Genomic DNA, 21,853 nt, shown 5'->3' with positions numbered 1-21,853 from the left:
TTAAATATGAAAAATGTGTTGAAATTTGTGGGAAGGAATATGATATTGGGGCAAATTTGGTGTAAAGTGGCAAGAGTGTAATTCAAAAAATATTCTTAGTTTTTTTTAGGTCATTCTGAGACGCCCTCTCAGTGTCTTGCTGACCCCATGGTTGAGAACCACTGCCTTAAGGAAACCTGAAGTCACAGGTGGGAGTCTAACTCAGTGGACAGCTTCACTCATGGTGGAAATGAGTCTCACATCAAAAACAGAGGCAAAAGAATCCCAGCAGTCATCAAGCAGTCAAAAGTACAAGAGCATGGTACTATAGTAAAGTACAGTTACTCTGGTGAAAACGTACTTAGGTAGCTGTAAAGTACTGATTTAAAATGTACTCAGTAAGTACAAGCCCCACCCCCCCACAGCCCTGGTCATAGCATTTCAGGCCTCAAAACAAATACTCAACACCCTACACTTAGACTTATTCACATGACTGTGTGCTTTTTAGATAACTCTTATCTTTTTTGTCTTTTCTTTTCCTATCTTATCCACGTCTTTCCAAGCAGCTCCAGTGACATCTCTGATCTTGCTAAAGTTCGGTCAAGATTGACTAAGAAAATGAAAAGTAAATCAAGTCCCTGGCTGAAGTTTTTGAGACTATGATTGCTGCACAGTGGGATGTTATTGTCATCAGATTATTTATTTAAGAACAGGTGGTGTTAAAAAGAAGGCAAACTGCAGGTAGGCTGAGGCTAAGGAGACAGACTGTGGCGGGACCTGAACAGAAGGTGTGGTAAAAGCTCCAGTTCGGGCTACAGCCAACTGCAGACATTGTTTGAGGCTGATAAAGTACTGAATAGGCAGTGGCTGTGGAAGTCCTTCAAAGTTAAAGAAAGAAAGTTGGGTAGTCTGCATCAAACACTGCAGAGGCTGCTGTTTGAGGCAGAAACTGAGAATGATTTTCTAACTGACTGACTTATTCAATTCAGTAAAATAAACAGATGTAAACTTGTGTGACTTTGAACACTGTAAGTTGATTACTGTCAGATTAGGGGTTAATTCATGATTAGTGTCAGAATGGTGAAATACACGAAACAAAGACAACAACCACATGCTGCTGTAATTCCATAATGTTAATACAATATTCTCCTCTTCAGCAGACAGTCAGCAGCTGCTCACACCAGGCATGTACTGAACATGGCGTAGCAGAAGTGGAGCTAGCTTTACTGCCACTAGCTTTAATCCTTAGACTAAAGAACTGGATGAAGTCTGAGCAATGAAACGCTGTCTCTAACTATTTTGACCAATTTTTTTTTTTTTTTTTTTGGAGCCAGGGTGTAAAAACATTTACTTCTGCTGTATAATAGAACATTTTTTTAATGCATGAGGCTCCTATGTGTATACTGGTGCTTCTGCAGCCAGCCTCAAGTGGACGCCTGAAGAACTGCAGTTTTTCACACTTGTGCATTAGCTTCATTTTTTAACCTCAGAGGACGCCTCTTGGATAAATCTGATACAACCATTTATTAAGTGTGTATATACAGCTGGTCCTGTAGCACTTTTTCATATTTAATTTAAACTATACTATACGGACAAAAGTATTTAGCGGCCTGACCATGACACCAACAGGTGCTGTTGGTCACAGCAAAACTTCATCATAAAGCCTAAGCATGCCAGCAGTGTTAAGTTTGACAGTTATCTTTAATTTTAGTCTCAGTCTTAGTCTTTCGATTTCATGTGTTTTAGTTTAAGTCACATTTTTGTCATTTCTACCTTTTTTAGTTTTAGTCTAGTTTTAGTCAATGAAAGCTCGAAAACATTTTAGTCTAGTTTGAGTCCATAAAAAGTCCTCACATTTTAGTGTTTACTTTTAGTCCAAGCATTTATTCTCTTGCCTAAACCTGGTACCAAACCATGGTGTGTCTTGTCACCCTGCCAAACCTGGGATCCCTGCTTTCTACAGCTGAGAGGCAAAATAGATACAGATGCATTTTACTTTTTTTGACAGATTTAACCACAGTGGAGAAATATGGATTTTGAGTGTCCGACGAAAACTAAGCTACAGTTTAGTGTAGTTTTGCTCATCTTGACAAAAACAAAACGTACCTTTTGTCAGTTTTAGTTGTCAAAGATCTGTTTTTAGCTAGTCTTAGTCTAGTTTTTGTCATGGAAAAAAACAAACATTTTAAGTCATAGTTTTAGTAGACGAAATTAACACTGCATGCTAATAAAACTTTCCCCCACAATTTCATGAACATACCTTAAAGGTTTCATGAAAATTCACTAAAATTTAAAAGCTAATACCCCCAAGAATTCTCCTCAAATTACAAATGATTTACAAAATCATTCCCCAAAATTTCATGAACAGGATGGAAATTTCCCCCCGAACATCCGAACAAATCCCCTGAAATATCCACAGAAATCTTAGAACTGCAAAGGTCAACCTCTCCCAAAATTAACAATCAAATTTTCAAAAGTTTCAAAATAGTTTTCCCAAATTTCTATAAAACCCCCAAAACTTTTGAAATATATATTCCACCAAATATACATCAAAATTTCCCTAATTTTCATGAACATGCCAATAAAATTCAAAGAAAAATTCTTCAAAAACTTGTCCTAAAAGATCCCCCAAATTTCCATAGAAATACTAGAATTTTTTAAAGAAATTTTCCCCAAATATCCACATTTTCATAGAAATTCACAGCAAATGTTCCCCCTTTAATTTACTTCAAATTTAATTGCTATAACATACAATTACCTTAAAAAGCCTAATAGATGAAATTATTTGTAGGAAAGCTCAGACGTAATGCTCTCATATACATACAGGGTCTTAGGAACATAATATTAGAGATTTACATTAAATGCATGATGGATGCTTTATGGTGCATAAACATGTAAATTTATGCTTAAATCGTTTACTGGCCAACCTGAGGTCATTACTCGGAGTTGTGTTTACATTTCGGTGTGTGACAGTAACAGCGGCGATGACGTTTCATGACAGCCTCGCCGCCCCAACAGTGCATTCTGGGTCCAACCCAAGATGGCTGCGCCCTTGCAGAAGTGCTGAAGAAGTGCCTCTCCGGAGCAATTCTCGGGATTGTGTGAGATTTCCACGAAAACCGGCGCACCAAATAAGCTAGCAGGGTCGCTGGTTTGTAGAAGAAGTTCATACGACCCCAGTCATCGGTAATTGTGGTCGGTGCTTCGTGTGGCTGTGGCAGACTGTCCGTGTGAAGATGGGCCTCGTCTCCAGCCCCTTCCCATAGCGAAGAGCCGTGGGGAGAGGAGCCGCAGATTCCCATGCAAACACGCACCCGTCCAACTTGGATTTGACGGGTTTGACATACTATACAGGCTTTGGACGCTGCCCTACAATTTTCTGACCAGGATTGTTTGTGCGACTGTATCTGTCATCGTCCGGAGACGGAGAGGTTCATCAGCCAGGGTTGATAATCCCACCGCACCAAGGTCTGCACGCATCTGCACGCCTCGCTCAATCAAACTAGCGCCATTTCTGCATATCTGCTCTATTTCACTTATCTCTCAGCTCATGTCGTTTCACAAGCAACATGGAAAGAGCTTTAAATAGCGCAAGCCTCTCATGCACTTTGACAGCTGACAGTGATACTCAGAGCCAGCCTCAGAGAGAGCTGTCAAAGTAGCCGCGCTAGTTAGCACTTAGCTAGCTAGCCGGTTTATTTGCTAACTGTTCTGCCAGCTGCTCGCTAGCAAAGAACACCTGCTAAGAGGCAAAGACTAACGCAGCCGCGCTGTATGGACATTATTTTAGGTGTACATCACAAATAACACATCTGTGAGTAAGGTTCATGTGACTAATTTGAGCCCCACAATCATATCATTGAGCTGGGCTTCTCAGAGGGAGGCTGATAGTAAACTGGATGCTTCACTGAAGAGTCATACTGCCCTGTTTAAAGATAAACCTCACTGTTTACAAGTCGGGCCGCTGACGTAGGTCTGATTGCTTTCAGTTTTATTCTGTATTCAACTTGGAGCTTCCTTCAAGAGCCCTAAACATCACTCATAACCATTAAAACATAGAGGATGCACTTTGTGAGCTCCAAGCTTGCAGCCATTCAAGTTTTGTCAAAATCACAAGTTTAATGTGTAGGAAGTACATTTAATGCAAAAACAAACTTTCATAGTGGGGATGTCGTGATTCCAGAATTTGAAACTATTGATATGATTGTACTTATCAAACAATATTAATACCAGATCTGTTACCACAACAACAAAATAAAAGTCTATGCCCTATTCGCATGGGATTAGTATTACCTAGGGCAGTGTTTCTCAATTGAGGCAAGTCTTGGTGTACAACCATATGCTATTACTATGACTGTACAAATTAAGATACTGTAACATGCTTTAAAGAGGCCAGTTTTTATGGACAAGGAAATGATGTGCATTGAGACTGGCTTGATCTTAAATGTGCCTTGAGCAAGAAAGGGTTGAAAACCGCTGACTTAGGTACCTCTGGTAATTTGTAATAATCATGCAGGACATCTGTGTTTTCAATCGAGTGCAAATTGACCATGTCTGTATTTTCCAGGGTTAAAAATATTCAGGGCAAATTACCGGCCATATTTCAGCGCACACACACAGGTCCACAGGTAACACTAATGTAATGTGATATAGGGCTGGGCTATCAATCGAAAATTACATTAAATCTAGACATAGTCTGCAGCAATTTTCAAATTGCAAAATGTGCAATATTTCTTTGACCTGAAGTTGAGTCAGAATATCAGTTTTAAACTTTTTTTTGCAGCAGAGATGTTATGTATGACATGTAGAATCATACAGGTGCCATTTTTTTTAGAATTGTCTACAAAAAAATCCTCATTTTTGTACTTTTTTCTTATTAAATATAAGAATGAATGAATGACAAAAACGCTTCAATGCAACAATTCAAATCAAATTTACAACACAAGTCAAAATCATCAGAATTAGACACTTTTAAAGAATTTTTCAACCCTTGTTTAGCAATTAAAGAAAGTTAAGTAATAATCACATATCAAATCACAATTGCAATATTTGGGAAAAAAACTGCAATTAGATTATTTTCCAAAAATCATTCAGCCCTAATGTGATACCCGTGCAAATCGGCATCTCTGTAATTGAAGGTAGTAATCGTGATTTTTACTGTCTCTGCAGCTTTATTACACCTTTTTCTTATATAAAATAAAATGATAATGTATGAGATTGTTAAAGGTTTGCGGCATGTAGGTTTTAAATAGTGCTTATCTTCAGTTAATTTCAGCCTATGAGTACAAATAACTGTATTGTACTTCACTTGTTGATTTAAACTCTGTTGTCCAAATGTGCATGTGTGCACCACCGTTCTCTTCATCTGCACAGCACTTCTGCTTTTTTAATTGTTTTTTCATGAAGGGTCTAGTTTGGGAGGCAGACACAGCCTTTATAATCTCCACAGTATATTATTCTAATATTATTAAATGTCCGTGTAGGTTTTCAGTCATTCAGGTTATCCAAAGCTTGATCTACTTGGGACAGCTGGTCATGGTTGTGGTCGTTGAAAATGTTTCGTCTACCTCCCGTACTGCCTCCTGATCAGGGACTCTACAAGGGGTAGATTTCTACCTCTTATAAGGTCGATACTTTCTTTTACAAATTGAAGCATTAAGTTAGTGTTGTCTGCAGGACAAAAATACCTGATTCAGCTGAATTTTTCATCCTCATTCCTCATGCTTTAAAGTGAGCAGGGAGGACTGATTTCTAGTCAGAACTACAGCTAGCTTAATTACCTGCATTTGAGGGGAAAGTGTTTCTTGTGCTTTTAACTATTGAACTGGTATTTTGACACACATTTTCAGGTTAAAGAAATATTGCACCTCTGTGATCTGAAAAATTGCAGGACGTAATGCAATTCAGTATTACTCTGGTGAATTGCCCAGCCTTACTGTCAGTGCAGTCCATCCTTTATTGAGAGACAGAAATGTTTCTGTGGTTTTTACAGTACTTTTTTCTTATAAAACCTCAGTTAACTTCTCCTAATAACATTGTCACAATAAAACCAATAATACTAGCACAGTGGAGTTAAAGTACAGGCAAATGGTACCACTATTCAATCAGGTCACTGGAGATATTATTTTGGTTATTGCAGAAAGAGCAGTGATACCTAAAACTGATGTAGAGATTAGGGCTGGATGATGTTAGCTAAAATGACAATCACTTCATTTTGGAGGATGCATTTAAATGTTATGAATAACTCAGAAATTCAAATTCAAATTCTCAAGAAATGAAGCAGTGGTTTTGGGGGTTGCATTGATGCTTGGGTTTATGTTACTTTTTTTTAATAAGTTGAGTGGCTGCACAGACTTTATGGCTTGTCAGATATTGCACACTGTCTTTGTTTGAGTGAACTTGTGTTTTCTGGTGGCATTGAAGAAACTTTGCCTTCTCATCCTTTCTAGCAAGTAAAAGCAGGAATTAGACAACTTATTTTTTTACTTTAAAATATTTTTAAGTCAATAAGGGTGAGTGTTTTTCTCTCTATCAGAAGTAAAAACTATGAGTCTCAGCTTTAAATACCAGTATACCTGATGGTTTTTTTATCCTTAGCAATAGCAAAGCAGTGTTAAAATGTTTTGAATACTAAAATATTTTTAGTGAATGAAGTACAGGTTCTTTCAGAAGTCCATGGATAGTGCTAGTTTTCCACCACAACAAGAGGCTGATAAAATCTGTGATTTTAATCAGAGCTCTCCTCTGCAGAGCCCTGATGAAAATGGACTCAGATCTGCTTCATTCACCGGCCGTGGGCCTCGCAGAGGAAGAGGAGGCTGACATGAATGACTGGAAACTTCCCCTGGCCTTCATGAAGAAAAGGCACTCAGAAAAGATTGAGGGCTCCAAGGCCTTGGCACAGAGCTGGAGGATGAAGGACAGGGTAAGTCTTTCTGCTCATCTATGTGTGGAGTGGTACGGCGGGTAAAGGATGCTCCCTGTGCTGAGCTGTGGTTTGGTTTGAAGGAGCTCTTTAGACGACTGCATGCAGATCTGCTGGGATTAATATTACCTTTGAGTTGGAATTGATTATGGCTGCGTCCAAGACTGCTACAAAAAGTCAACATTTGTATACAAGCTCAGCAAATGGTTGTTCCTTTCCAGAAATTCACTGAAATCACAAAATCTAGGATAATGTTAAGTTTTTTCTTAAAAGGGCAAAACAAGCTACTGTACATATGAATGTGTTACCTTTACATTATGGCCTTTTTATACCTGACCTGTTTGGTTCAAATGAGCTTCAGTCCATTCGCTGAGTTAGGGCAGTCAGTATGCACTGATGTAAAAAAGCTGTGAACTGAACCCTGCTGCTGACCAAAAAACTGTACCAAATTTGTTTGAGAGGCATTTCTTGGTCTGCCATGTTTGACTTTTTTTTTGTGGTTCTTCTGTAGTATGAACATGATCCTTGAGCTGACAAATTGCAGGAAGCATCATACTTTTTCTCGGATCAAACCAGCTGCTGTTACCAGTCAAACATGTGTTGAAGACCACAGGAATACCTGATGAATCTTTGGAAACATTTTTTGTTGGATTAATGTGTGCCTTCTCTTGTTTGCTCTCGATTAGTACCCTTGAGGACTCCAGTACATCAACATTTTTGGAGCTGCAGTTGCCCCTTGTTTTAAAACTGCATGTTTTACCTACAGTGCACTAAAGTATTCACCTCCCTGGATGTTTTACCCTTTTATTGATTTTATAAATCAACCACGAACAATATAGTTTGGCTTTTTTTGACAATAAAGGACAAAAAACTCCTCTTTAATGTCAAAGTGAAAACAGACTTCTACAAAGTAATGTCAATTAAATAGAAAATATGTAACGCAAAATAAGTGAATACGTAAATATTCACCCCCTTTGAAGTGACTGACCTAATTCAACAGAGGTCCAGCCAATTGGGGCTAGTTGTCTCACAATTAGTGAAATGGGGATCACCTGAGTGCCGTGAATGTGTCTCAGATGATTGTATTGTGAAGACGTGTGTCTGGTAGGTCCAGTTACTGGTTAATCAATATTCCTGGCTACCATTACACCATGAGAACACTCCAAGCAACTCAGAGAAAAGGTTATTCAAAAGTATAAGTCAGGGGATGGATTACAAACAAGTTTCCAAGACACTGAACATCTCCCAGAGTTCAGTTCCAACCATTATTAAGAAATGGGAGGAATATGGTACATGTGAGAATCTGCCTTGATCAGGACATCCTCACAAACTGAGTGCAAGAAGAAGACTAGTGAGAGAGGCCAAATTGTCTTTGGAGCCAGGCAGGAGTCAACTTGCCTTTGTTTACTTCTTTTGAAATTACATCTAACTTGAGAGCATTTTCCTCTCGCATCACATTTCGGTCGGCCTATGATTGCCTGCATGAACGCAAACCAAGCATGAGGTGATTATGCAACAGTGTAAATAACTGGCTGATGATTCGAACTAGAGTCAGTGAACTACAGGTGTGAAAATGCCATTGGTTTTACAACATAACAAATTAACAGATGCATCATTGTGCTCTTAGAGGACGTCAGCCTTTAAACACTATGAACACAGCGACAAATAGTTAGCTTCCCTTGTCTTTTTGTAGCGCTCTTCTTTTATTCTGCTGAAGGCTTCCCTTGCTGTCAGCAGAAGCTCAAAGCTTTCTCTCATGAGTGGCCGCATGTGTTTCAGCTCCCATAAAGCAGTCGTTTGATCCACTGCAGTGCTACAACCAGATTCTTTCATTGCCTCATGGTTATAGAGCGCTACATCTATAATGACAGGAAATGTTACATGTTCATATATAACCCCTACAAACGCTGAACCTGCTGTAAATGGAACACCTCTGTGCTGGTTGGACATCAGTGGAATTACACTGCAGTGCCCACTCAAGTGTCAAGCTTCAGGGAAGTGTTGAATCAGACGCCTTCATTAAATGTGACTCTGCTATTGATTTAAAAGAGGTAATAGAGGCAGGCTGAAATGGGCACTCCCATCAGAAAGTCATGCTAAATCAACTGTGTAACATTTGTCATTGCTCCCAGTGTTTTCAGGCTACAACCCCTAATTTGTACTTTTCTTAGAAGAATGTGTCCTTTCACATTTCTGTTCTCAGAGTGCTGTGACTAAAGAGAGCGTTTATGTGTTTCATGCAGGAAGAATTTGGCTTTGAACTCTGCCCTGAGGTTACATTCATCCATTAGTCATACCAGAAAGATAGATCTAAAAAAGTGTTTTAAAGTTATCCTGTCGTGTCTGGTAAGATAATGGTAGAAAATAAGAAAGCCTGTTAGATTTAAGTTAGAGATATCATCCTTCTGATGCCTCATAAATTCTCACAACACTGAAATGATTCTTATTAAATGGTGGTAGTTGTTAATACTACTGCTCTTCCCCCTCCTACTAATAGTAATGATAATAATGATACTAACTGTATTTGTATTGCACCATTAAAATAGAGGTTTATAAAGTGCTTTGACTAAAAGCCGAATCACAATTAAGAAAAAGCATCATAACACACAATACAAGCTCAAGAGCACAACAAGAAAGACAGAACCCCAACACTTACAGGAAGCCAATGATGCTAAAACTGTCATCTGTTAGCTGCGTTGCCCACTGTTAAGGCTTAAACAAGGGCTGAACGATTTGCGGAAATAATCTAATTGTGATTTTTTTTTACCTCAATATTGTGATTACAATTTAATATGCAATTAATTTCAGATTCCTCAGTTCATGTGATGTTCAACAAACACAGGCAATAAATAACTCTGTATTGTATCAGGACAATATTGGATAAATTAAAGAAGGGATAAACGATTTTGAAAATCGTCTAGCAAATTTGATATCAATTACTCTATTGAAACTGATGCTCATTTCTTGTTGTTCTCATTCTATTAAGAAAAACATACTTGAATGAGGAAAAATCTGGATTTTTATAAAAATGTAAAATAAAAAAGACACTTGAATGATTGCACAGTGTGTTGAGCATAAAAGCTCTGCTGTAAAAAAATGTATCAAACTGGTATTTTGTCAAATTTCAGGTTAAAGAAATATTGCACTGTCTGCGATTTGAAAATTGCAGCATGCCATGTTGCGATTTAATCTAATTTGCCAGTAACTGCCCAGCCCAACTTAGAAGTGGCTGTGTTTGGCCCGCAGACCATGCAACGTGATCTCTGATTTTTGTCAAGGATAAAAATGATCATAAAAGTACAGAAGCTTAATCGAATACGCATGAGAATGCTTCCTTCGAAAAGTGACGCCACTGTTTTGTGCAATACCAGGAAAGACTGAATGAGGTCATGGCCTGTCCTTTCCATTGTTCAGACTGAATTTTAGGATTTTATTGCCTGTGTTCAGTTAGCACAGTAGCCTGATTGAGTCTTTCACAAATCCATGGCATGGGATTTAACATCCATCTGGGCAACAGCCCATAGACATTGTTTAGGAAGGGAAAAACCTTTCAAAAGAATCCTCGGAGCGTGAGTGGGTGAATGTTTGTAGGACAGTCAGAGCAACACAACACGTGACTTACCTACTCTGATTGTGCTCATCAAACTGTCCTGATAAAACCACTGCTATAGCTTCATCCATGCTAATCTTTCTCTCCGCCTTGGTATCATGATTGCAGTCACTAAGCCATGCCTGCAGCAACTGCCTCTTTCTCCTTAAATGACACTGATTGGTCTGCTCATATTCCGACTGGGAACAAGCTGACTGTCTGACTGCTGACAGATGTGGAATCTGGCCATTTTACTGGTGTTGCAAGGTTAATGGGACAGTGGATAGAGTTGGAAACTGGGGAGGGAGAAAGTCCCATCTCAGAATGAGGGAAATAACTTTGGTAGGGCTGCTAGCTTTGATTTTTTTTTTTAGCCACAGTGAAAACAAAGCCCAGGGTGGTGAGTCTTATTTTCAGGATGATTAGCTGGCCTGTAACTGCCACGGCTGAATTAAAGTGATGGGCCACTTCTTCTGCTGTTAGGATAGTGAGTGAGTCGGTATGTGAGAGGAGTGTGCAGTGTGAGGCTTAAGAATAAGCTGTAAATGATGCTCTGCACTGTGGGAAATCAGAGCTCTGGTTGTTGGAGAGACATGCACACATACAGTCTCAGACTCTGAGAGTTTCCTCCATATGAACACAGGAGAGAGGGAGGTTAACAACTACAAGGCCTTTTTCTCATAACAGGGTTTTTAATTCCCCTTTGTCGGGCCACTGAGAGCTGTTCAGTTTTGTCTGTGAGCATATATGTGTGTGTGTGTGTGTGTGTGTAAGTTTGCTGCACCTGCCAACTGTTCTTAATGAATACCTATCAGTGCTACACGGCAGAGTCCAAGGTCAGGGCAAACAGATGACGGGTGGTTCATTTAAGCCCCAAAAAGCAGATCTAGTGATCAGAAAGCTATCAAGAGAAAAAGTAGTATTCACTCTGACAGTCATGTAGCTAGTAATATCAGAAACTCAGATCATTTTCCTTTGATTGAGCTGTCAGAGCCGTACTGTGAAATCAAAGCAGTCAGTTTGATGAGGAGTGAATGAGTGGGATGAGGTTTGCAATGATTTGAAATGAATTTCATCAGTTCTAATTTAGAAAATGGGGAAAATTATCAGCGTTTAGGCAGCAGATGGTATGTTTTTTTTTTTTGTTTTAGGCCTGCTTTAATTCTTGTACAAAGACTAAACAGAGAAAATGACTCCTGTATCTTACTGGTGAACAAACATGGACCTCGACCTGATTAGATAAGGCCGCTTGTCCAGGTTGTCCCCATTATTGAGCCAGAGAGGGTTTACTTGTTTGAAAGTGGTGGCTCAAAAAATTATTTGAATCATTTGAGTTTTTAACAGTTTATGTGTTAAATAAAGAATTATGTGTTTTAATTTATGACAAAGACATTTTGGTTTTCTATTGACCTTAAAATCTGAAATAAAGACGCTGTTTTTACAATGCATTAAAAGGAACCCTGCATGATCAGACAAGTTCATCTTGTTGGATAGATATTTGTGTCTCTAGTATGTATATTGAACTAAAAAACTCAGTAGATATCTGCATTTTGAGTAATTAGAGTTTATAAACTCACCAAGGTGCCGCCATGTTTTGGTCTGTGCTGGCGCTGTGACGTCACAGTTCCGCAACGCTCCTCACTGTTCCTATGCCGTAACCGCTGGTTCAGACTGGCAGCCAGTGTTAGGGCTGCATCTCAGAAATGCAGCGAAGAATTCTAAAATTTGAGGTCTCTTCTATGTTTTATTTGCACTACGAGCGGTTATCTGCCCATCTAGACAGGAAAATGATAAATACAGAGCCTTATTTATCTTCTTGTAGCAAATGTTTATGTCCACTTCGGTAGAATATGTTTGAAATCCGTTTTTTGATGAACCAGATGAAGGCCACGAGCTAAAATGTGTCTGTTTAATAAAGTTGTTCCCCAAACGTCTAATCTTTATGAAGATTTCGGTTTCCACACAGTTCAGGTAAAGGTAAACACAGAACAAAAGCACTTCTGCTTTGCGCTTTTCCAAGTGATTGTCCACTTTATCATTTCTTTGGAGAGACTCCCTTTGTATGTACATAATGTTTTTATTCTGAAAAGCTCCCAGCATACTTCCACTATACGCTGAATTCAGTCACTTGTAGAGAGTTTTATTGAGGTAAAACTTAGGAGGAATGACAGAGCTCTATTTACTCAGAATGCAGATATCTAGTGAGTTTTAGTTCAATATATATTTCATAGATACAAATAAATATTCAAAAAGAGGAGCTTGTCTGATCATGCAGAGTTCCTTTCAACAAGGTTTTATAACCAGTTTGTCGAAACTGTTGATGGCTTGGTTGTGCCTGACCTCTCCGCTGCAACCATTGTCTTTATTAATAGCCTAGACATCATCTCTCACACAGGAAGAATTACATTCTTTGTAAACTCACTTTGCTGTGGATCACATTACAATGAGCGGAGCACGTTTAAGACTTTGACCCAGTGCAGTACCAGCACACTACCAGTATATCTATGTGCAAGTATATTCATCAGTATATGTGCACGTTTGTCATTTGCCATATTGGCCTGAAATTAATAGCAGAATTTCAATTTCAATCAAAAGGTTCAGGGCTCAGGGTGGGCCCTCTTGAGTGTGTAGCACCCTAGGTAGCCATGATTACCAGATGATACATCTGCATATTTTTGATATTTAAGGATAGTATGACTTAAACTGCTGATATGTCAACCGTAAATATCAGCAGAAATGTTCATATCTTCGGATACTCACATTTGGTTCTTGTGATTTAACGATTTATGGACTGCATGCCATGTGCTTGTTTTGCTCCTAGGTTTTATGGTAAATATTTGTGTGTTTTTGCTACAATATTACATCACCAATACTTAAAAATAAGGTAAATTTATTTTTAGTTTGTTAGAAGTGTGACCAGATCTTATGCCATGAGATCTTGCAGGATTCTAACATCACAAGATTTCTTGCCAAGATCAATAGAGCACACAGACGCAAAGCAGCAGTTCCCATGAAGTAGTTCAATAATGAATTGTAAGTTGCTGCTGTAATAACCCCTGACACCTTTAAATTATTTGTGAGGCAGATAGTGGAGAAATGGAGAACAGCTGATCCTCCGTGACCCGTTTGGATCACTGCTTCCCCTCCCACCTGTAAGTACTGGTTTCACTTCAAGCAGTTAAATACCTGTGCTCTTGCTAAATCCCTGTGCAAACTCTCAGAGAGAAGAAAACAGCATTTGATAAGTGCATGTGCACAGATGGCATGTAAGGTGATGGTCCTGGTGTCATTTTTATGTCTTTAAAACTAACAACTAACTAATGAAAACATGGAAAAGAAGGAAATCATCTCAAATGGGAGCCTGTATGAGACATGCATCAGCATTTTAAACTGGTATTTTTGTCACGCCATACAGGATGCAGGGTTTTATTATTCCACACAGGATTATTCACTATATGTTGGCATGACTGAACTTATAATCACACCCCTGTGTGAAATTCTTACACAACACTTTTTGTTTAGGATTACGTGATGAAATTTTCTTTTGCATAATGACTTCACTTCAGTTTTCATCAGTTCAAAATGACTTCAGCAGCTCCACCAGCTATCCCAGACTTGAACCTTCTCTCCCCCTCTGTTTTCACTGGCTGGTGTTGTTTCCCTCTCTGCTGCAGCTGCCTCTTTCTTCCCTGCAGGCTGTGATTCACTGCAACTGGCTCATACAAGTAGCCCTGAGTGTCTGACTTCAACATCAGTCTCTGAATCCTTTTCTATCATAACCACAGTGACACTGTTGTCCACCATTATCTTCAAACCCGTGTGCTCTTTATTCAAGCAGAGCTTCATCACAGCTCTTCTAATGTTGGAAAACTTCACTGATGCAACACAATTAAAAAGATTAAAGTCTTTGTTTGCCCTTCTGGCCATCGAAAAGGTCTAAATGGAGTGGACTAGGAGCTGGTGTTAATATCCATGGGGTTGGTCATGTCCATGACTGCGGTATGTGCATCAGTAATGATGAATTATAAAACACAACCTGAAGTTTGTGTGACTTTATGGCAGCAAAATAAATGCTTAGATGTATTCCTGTCTTTCACTTCCCACAGAGTTTTAAATTTAAATGTATTCTGAGTTTTGTCCAAGTGTGGTCCTGAGGGTTTAAAACTAACTTTGAATGACATAAATTGCCTCAAAATGGGGTGTGTACAGCTTTATCCAGTGTGGACATGAACATTTTTGGCCTTGTTTTGCGTCACAGCTCCCCTGTGGAGCTAAACGGTACATGACGTCAAGAATGGTTTGACGTAAATTTAATACAAACTTTATGTCCAACCTCCCTGTGCCCAATTGTCCCAGCCCAGTGTCCTGTCAGACATAGAGATGATGAAGCTGAAGATTATTTTTAGGTCATTGTGCCTGTTGGAGATGTCCAGCTCTTTGAGCGTGAAGGTGGATCAATTCTGATTCTAAAGCTGCAAACAAAACAGGAAAATGTCTTAGTCGCAGTTTTGTGGAGAGAGTTGAAGGGCCATCAGGATTTCAGAATAGGAGCTCAAACTGTGCTGTTTGTTAATGCTGTGCATGTTGACTGGCCTCACAATCAGATTAGATTACAATTATAATGACAACTCATCAATTCAGTTTAATGTCACCATGCGTCAATAATTCGGTAAAACTGCACATAGCTGCTTTTTATAAGTGATGGCAAGCTGTCGGATATATGAGAACTCCCACTGTCTGTGTTATTTCTTTGCATTGTAAATCTAAATAACAAATTAACAACCACAGCCTATATTTACTGAAAGTGGGCAGTATCCAGTTTTAATACCATCAAACCTCCCTAAATTTTAAGGGGGAATGTGATATTATCACAAGGTGTCTAAACTCCACATTATACAAGCACTTACCAGCATGCACACAGAGCACACGAGAGCAGAACATTTCATACAGTATCTAAGGATGTAAAGCAATGTTCCATGTGGTTTTAAACAGATAAAGATGGGCAGGAAAAAAATCTCATTTTTGCATTGTGCTACAATGGCAAGCTCCGTCCTGCTGTGAGTTCACTTCACAGGAACTATAGAAAATGCTAGACTTCTTTAGAGCCTAAAATAACCAACAAGCACCAATTAACTTCATCAAAAAGGGTTAAAAATGAGTTTAAAAGTTTTTCAAAACTATTGATGGTTCAGTTGTGCCTGATTTCTCCGCTGCAGCATGTACACTATATTGCCAAAAGTATCCACTCACCCATCCAAATAATTGAAATCAGGTGTTCCAATCACTTCCATGTCCACAGGTGTATAGAATAAAGCACCTAGGCATGCAGACTGTTTCTACAAACATTTGTGAAAGAATGGGTCGCTCTCAGGAGCTCAGTGAATTCCAGCGTGGTACTGTGATAGGATGCCACCTGTGCAACAAGTCCAGTTGTGAAATTTCCTCGCTCCTAAATATTCCACAGTCAACTGTCAGTGGTATTATAACAAAGTGGGAGCGATTGGGAACGACAGCAACTCAGCCACGAAGTGGTAGTCCACATAAAATGACGGAGCGGGGTCAGCGGATGCTGGGGCGCATAGTGCACAGAGTTTGCTAACTTTCTGCAGTGTCAATCGCTAAAGACCTCCAAACTTCTTGTGGCCTTCAGATTAGCTCAAGAACAGTGCGTAGAGAGCTTCATGGAACAGGTTTCCATGGCCAAGCAGCTGCATCCAAGCCATACATCACCCAAGTGCAATGCAAAATGTCTGATGCAGTGGTGTAAAGCACGCCGCTGCCGGACTCTAGAGCAGTGGAGACGCGTTCTCTAGAGTGACGAATCGCACTTCTCCACTTGGCAATCTGATGGATGAGTCTGGGTTTGGCGGTTGCCGGGAGAACGGTACTTGTCTGACTGCACTGTGCCAAGTGTAAAGTTTGGTGGAGGGGGGATTATGGTGTGGGGTTGTTTTTCAGGAGCTGGGCTTGGCCCCTTGGTTCCAGTAAAAGGAACTCTGAATGCCTCAGCATACCAAGAGATTTTGGACAATTCCATGCTCCCAACTTTGTGGGAACAGTTTGGGGATGGCCCCTTCCTGTTCCAACATGACTGTGCACCAGTGCACAAAGCAAGGTCCATAAAGACATGGATGAGAGAGTTTGGTGTGGATGAACTTGACTGGCCTGCACAGAGTCCTGACCTCAATAGCATGAATTAGAGCGGAGACTGAGAGCCAGGCCTTCTCATCCAACATCAGTGTGTGACCTGACAAATGTGCTTGTGGAAGAATGGTCAAAAATTCCCATAAACACACTCCTAAACCTGGTGGAAAGCCTTCCCAGAAGAGTTGAAGCTGTTATAGAGGCAAAGGGTGGACCGAGGTCATATTAATCCCTATGGATTAAGAATGGGATGTCAAGGCAGGTGAGTGAATACTTTTGGCAATATTGCCAAAAGTATTTGCTCATTCATAAGGTATTGACAGTACTCAGATAATGGAATTAATGCCCATCCTTAGAGCTTGACAACCTCGTCTTGATTAACCAGCCACTGAAAAGGCAACTGATGTAGAAGACAATCAGAACTACGTATTTAAAAACCCATTCACTGGTGAGCAGAGAGTTGGTATGAGTTGGTATTGCCTTTAAACTGCACGGTCTGAGGTTTAGGTAAGAGGAGAGTGGCTGCTATATGTATGAGGTGGCTTATTTCTATTTTTATTCTTATTGACGCTAAACTGACGTTTTCTTTTCTTTGTGTGAAGTCAGACACTGGTACGATAAGTTTCACTTTCTGTGATTCAGCCTGTTGTACTTTGATGCTATATCATGATATTTTAGTATTCATCGTCAGTGTATTGACTGTTGCTTTTGTGCCCACGGAACTGTTGTTATTGCCACAGTGACAGCTCGGTGTTGGTGAAATACTTTGTTAAGGCGGGATGTGTAAACAGAGAAAATAGCCTGTGGGGGTTTGTAAAGATTTTAGTATTGAGTTTATCAGTTCATTAGTCATGTGTGATTCCTCTTCTTACAACGGGCCCAGAGAAATCTATTTTTTGTCTTTAGTGTAAGGAGGACTGGGATTGTATTTTCATGTGGAGATTGTTTTAAGGTGGACATCTCATAAGATTAGGTTGCAACATAATCTGTCACATGCACCATGTGGTCACAGAGCCACACAGGTTCGTAAACATTCAAGGGTCATTTAAATTCTCTGCCTGCTGGTTTTCACACATGCCTCGCCTGCTGGCTTTTTCGATTTAGGAATAATGAAATCAATACGTCATCAATATCCAAGCCCATTGTAATAATGTGGAAATGAGACGGGCGGTCTGTGCCTCTTTATCTTAGGCATCATTACTGAATACAATCAATGTACACAGTTCATTAGGCAGTGCATAGACTTCCAGCCACAGAGGCATGAAAACAATAATTATTTACAAGGTTATTGGAAACATTACATGCTAGTGCTTTCACATTATAATTCATATATAGCTGCAGGATTGCCAAATTGACCTGATTAAAGTTCGTTTGTTAGCAAATCCCACCCTGCTGAACTGAACTTGACTTGACCCCATGCCCTGACATACCTGCTTGACAAAAGCAGCCTCTGCTTCTTCATCTGCTCTGAGAATACATTTCATTTCTTGACTTTTAAGAACTTTATGAATCCTCTGTGGAAAAGAAAATGCGTGGTTTTATGGAGTGCATTAGTTCAATGAAAATGACCCTTATATCATCTCACATTTCCCCTTAGCATCATAATAATTATTGAAAAGATGATGGTGATAGCTTTTATTGAGAATGAATGCACAGTAACAGTCTCTCTCTTCTAGTAAGGGCAGATGCATCGTGTAGAAAGCTATTGTTCCCCACTTAGAGGAAGTTCTCAGAAAATTCTGACTTTGTCAGTCAGACAACCAGGTTTATTTCTTTAAATATACTTCATATTTGAAGTGCTTTCAAAGGACTCACATTTGAGGTCTAATGTACAGTGCTTAACAAATTTATTAGACCCCCACCCAAAGTAAGGTTTATGCCACAGCTGCCCTAAATTAACGGCGCTGGTAATTACCATTATCATTTTTTATGTTTCTGCATTGGTAAATACACCAATATTTAGAAGCTCTTTAACCCAAATGATATTTTCAGTGCTAAAATATAATTATTATTGTTGTTATCCATGAATTTTCAAATTGACTTGAGTTACAAAAAAAAAAAACCTGAAAAAAATAGTAAAGCACAATATTATTTCTTGATGAATATGTGAAATTCTAGTTATTTACTTGCATTCCTGAAGAGAAAAATGAGTTTTAGTGGTTGAATGTTATGCTTGATTCATTTTTGACTTCTCAGAGAAGCCCAGTGAGCCAGCTCAAATTCTGGTATAAAAAGGTGAATTCAGTTTGAAATTCCTCATTCCTGTTCAAAATGGTAAAATGTGGAGAGCTCACTGAAAATGAAAGAGTCCGCATTAAAGCACTTCATGATGCTGGATGGTCTCTGAGACAAATATGACAGGTGGTCTAATAAATTTGTTGCGCACTGTAAATACACACACATATATATATATATATATATATATATATATATATATATATATATATATATATGTATATATATATATATATATATGAATGCCAGTATCTGCTAAAATGAATCTATAAAGATTAGAATATTGGATATTGGCAAAAATACATTATTGTGCATTCCTACTTTTTCCTTTATTGGACTGGACAGTTGAATAAAGGAAACATGAGGAGACAGAGTGGGGGAAGACTGGCATTCAAACCTGCTAGCAGTGTTTGAAGGCCTGTAGCCTCTGTTTATGGGCACCTGCTCCTACAGCTGAGCTAAAGTGGTGCCCACAGAGAAGCAGTTTAACATCAGTATCGGCCAATATCAGCCCCGCTGACAGAGATGGGCTTACTGGCAAATTATGTGGCTTGCATGGATGCCAGTAGCCAATTTTCATCTGTTTAGCATCAGTTTAAAGCTGGCATGGCTCAGCTACAGATTCAGAGAGGAAGGTTTTCATTGAGCAGAAGAACTCAGCTGTTGGACAAACTCTAAATACATCCAATTACATGCTTAATTTGGAAAAACAGATGCAAAGAATTAGAAGAAATAATTGAATGAAACATCAGTATCAGAATTGTGATAGTATAGGTATTAGCCCTGATTTTCACAATTGGTGCATCTCTTAATTGTTGTTAAGGGCTGACACTTGCATGTATATTTGCCATTATTAACCCTTTTGTTCCCCTTTAGCCTGGCAAATACTACAAAATAATAGTGCTAATTTTTGGCCTAAATTGTTTCTCTGTTCTGCGTCTATGTTTATGGTCAGAAATCCTGTTCTGCAATGGAAACATCGAGGACAGTTGACTAGACATGACCAGGACTGGTATCTGGATTGAAGCAATAGCCAAAAAGGAAGCAAGCTGACTGAAGGAGGAAGCACAACAAACATAGCATGGTACCGATAGTAAACATAAAGCATAAAGTTAGACGGATTTCAGAAATGGAAGAGTAACTTGTTTATCTGTGGCATCTACAAGAGTGTTTACAACCTGTACTGTAAAACATGTCACAGTCAAGGATGGGTCAGACTGAAATTGCTACGGCCAGCCACATTGCTTTGACCGCTTGATATTTGCGAGGCTTTGTGAGCCTCTATGAAGTTTAAGTGAAAAATTTCCTTCAGTGGTGTTTAATTTGACAGACCAGATAGACTGTTCCCTACATCCATTGCATGTATATATTGCACATTCATTTGGGAAAACTCCTATAAAAAGTGTTTGGGAAGGGCGTGACTTTTCAAAAAATTCTGAGGGTGATTGGAGTGTAGTTCTGTCTGTCACTTTCATGACGAGCCAATCAGAGCAACAAGACAAACTGAGATTGTATGCATGTGCAGCTGACAGGCTACTGCTGCCGTAGTTTATGAATAGTGGAGCTTCTTGGTGAGTAAAGTTTATGCCAAGGCTGGTCAGGAGACATGCAGAAACATTTTTCTCTGTCAAGACAAGCTTTCAGTGTGCTCCTGTTATAAAAAAGGAAATGTGGCTAAGTCCTGATTAACTGCCACTATGGCTACATCTGAGCTAATCATTCCATTAGCTGCTGCCACTGTATACACCCACTCACACTGCAACTAATCCCTTCCCACCATCACTATCACAAACTCATGCTGAAGCAGTTCAGCAGAGGCGCAAAATGAAAAGCTTTTAGTGTTTATTTGCTCTTAATTTCATACAAACACGTGGTCCATCACTACACTACAGCTACATCCCAGCTAGTCGCTGCTCTAGTGGTAGCCATTGCAAACGGCTCTCTATTTAACTAAACCCCACCCACAGCTACCGCCTCGTTCTCCTAGAATGACACCCAATGACCGTGCAATGTTGAAGATTATACCAAGATGGAGTCTGGCAAATCCATCTGCTTTGCAAGGTTACAAATTTTGACAATCATCTTCAACATCAATTGTAAAGCAATTAAAAGAAAAAAAATCACACAAATTAACACACTTGTAAATCTGGTGTGGACTACCAAGGCATCTGACATTAGTTGGTTGGTCTGCTAATTGTGGACATCCCTAGTATCAGGGCTGAAAAGCAGAGCCAGTCATTAAAAGTACAGATATACCTTGTGTCTGCTGTGTTTCTTGTAATATCAGAGACAGTCATATATATCCATTTGATCTCTCTGTGACAGCAGAATACTGATCCTTCTTTTATTTTGCTCTTACATTTGTCTATACCCCAAAAGCTATAGACCTCTGCATACTTGAAAATAGGTTTTTGACTTAATTATCCAACAGCTTTGAGTTCAGTATGCTGCATTTGAATGATGGAAAGGTTTATAGCTTTTGTGACTTCCAGAACAGGAGCTGAAATATAAGTGTCCCTTTATTTCAGGAACCTGTGTGCATTACTTCTGTGACTTTTTGCATCTGTGTGTTGCCAGGGGGGACTTTCCGACAGCGTCATTATTTACTGTGTGTATTACAGAAAACATTTGTAACTCAGGAAATTCAGAGACCGGAGAGAAAGAGCAGTTCAGCCAGGAGGAGTTTATAGCATCAGGCATTTGGCCCTAACTTTAAGTGATAGTGTCAGGCATACTTAGTAACAAAACTCCTTCTGCTGACTCAGGATCAACTCGAAACCTTTCTGACAAAATGATTTTCCATAAAGATTTATTTGTCTTCAGCTTATAGAAGGCAGTTTTTGCTGCAGTGTGTTGGTTTTTCCTAAAGCTGCTCTGATTATGACAGAAATCATAACCATGATTATTCTGACCTTATGTTGCTGTCATGATTATTAATCACAATTACTAAGTGATTGTACGTCTTCAGCTGTGCGTAAAAT

The 21,853-nt window shown here is 39.3% G+C and overlaps 1 protein-coding gene across 1 annotated transcript in view; it reads left to right on the top strand.

Annotated features, from left to right (window-relative positions):
- Positions 1–3,017: 3,017 nt before the first annotated feature.
- The window catches only part of rptor (regulatory associated protein of MTOR, complex 1), a 323,903-nt gene continuing 305,067 nt past the window's right edge, over positions 3,018–21,853 (top strand). Inside the window, exons 1-2 of the mRNA XM_041784862.1 lie at positions 3,018–3,447; positions 6,730–6,904. Of these exons, the coding sequence (XP_041640796.1) occupies positions 6,737–6,904 (168 nt within the window). The 5' untranslated portion in view covers positions 3,018–3,447; positions 6,730–6,736. The remainder of the gene's footprint in view (positions 3,448–6,729; positions 6,905–21,853) is intronic.

Source organism: Cheilinus undulatus, linkage group 4 (assembly GCF_018320785.1).
Source record: "Cheilinus undulatus linkage group 4, ASM1832078v1, whole genome shotgun sequence".
NCBI lineage: Eukaryota > Metazoa > Chordata > Actinopteri > Labriformes > Labridae > Cheilinus > Cheilinus undulatus.
The sequence above is the reverse complement of the archived record's forward strand: the minus strand, read 5'-3'. Positions and strand labels throughout refer to the sequence as shown.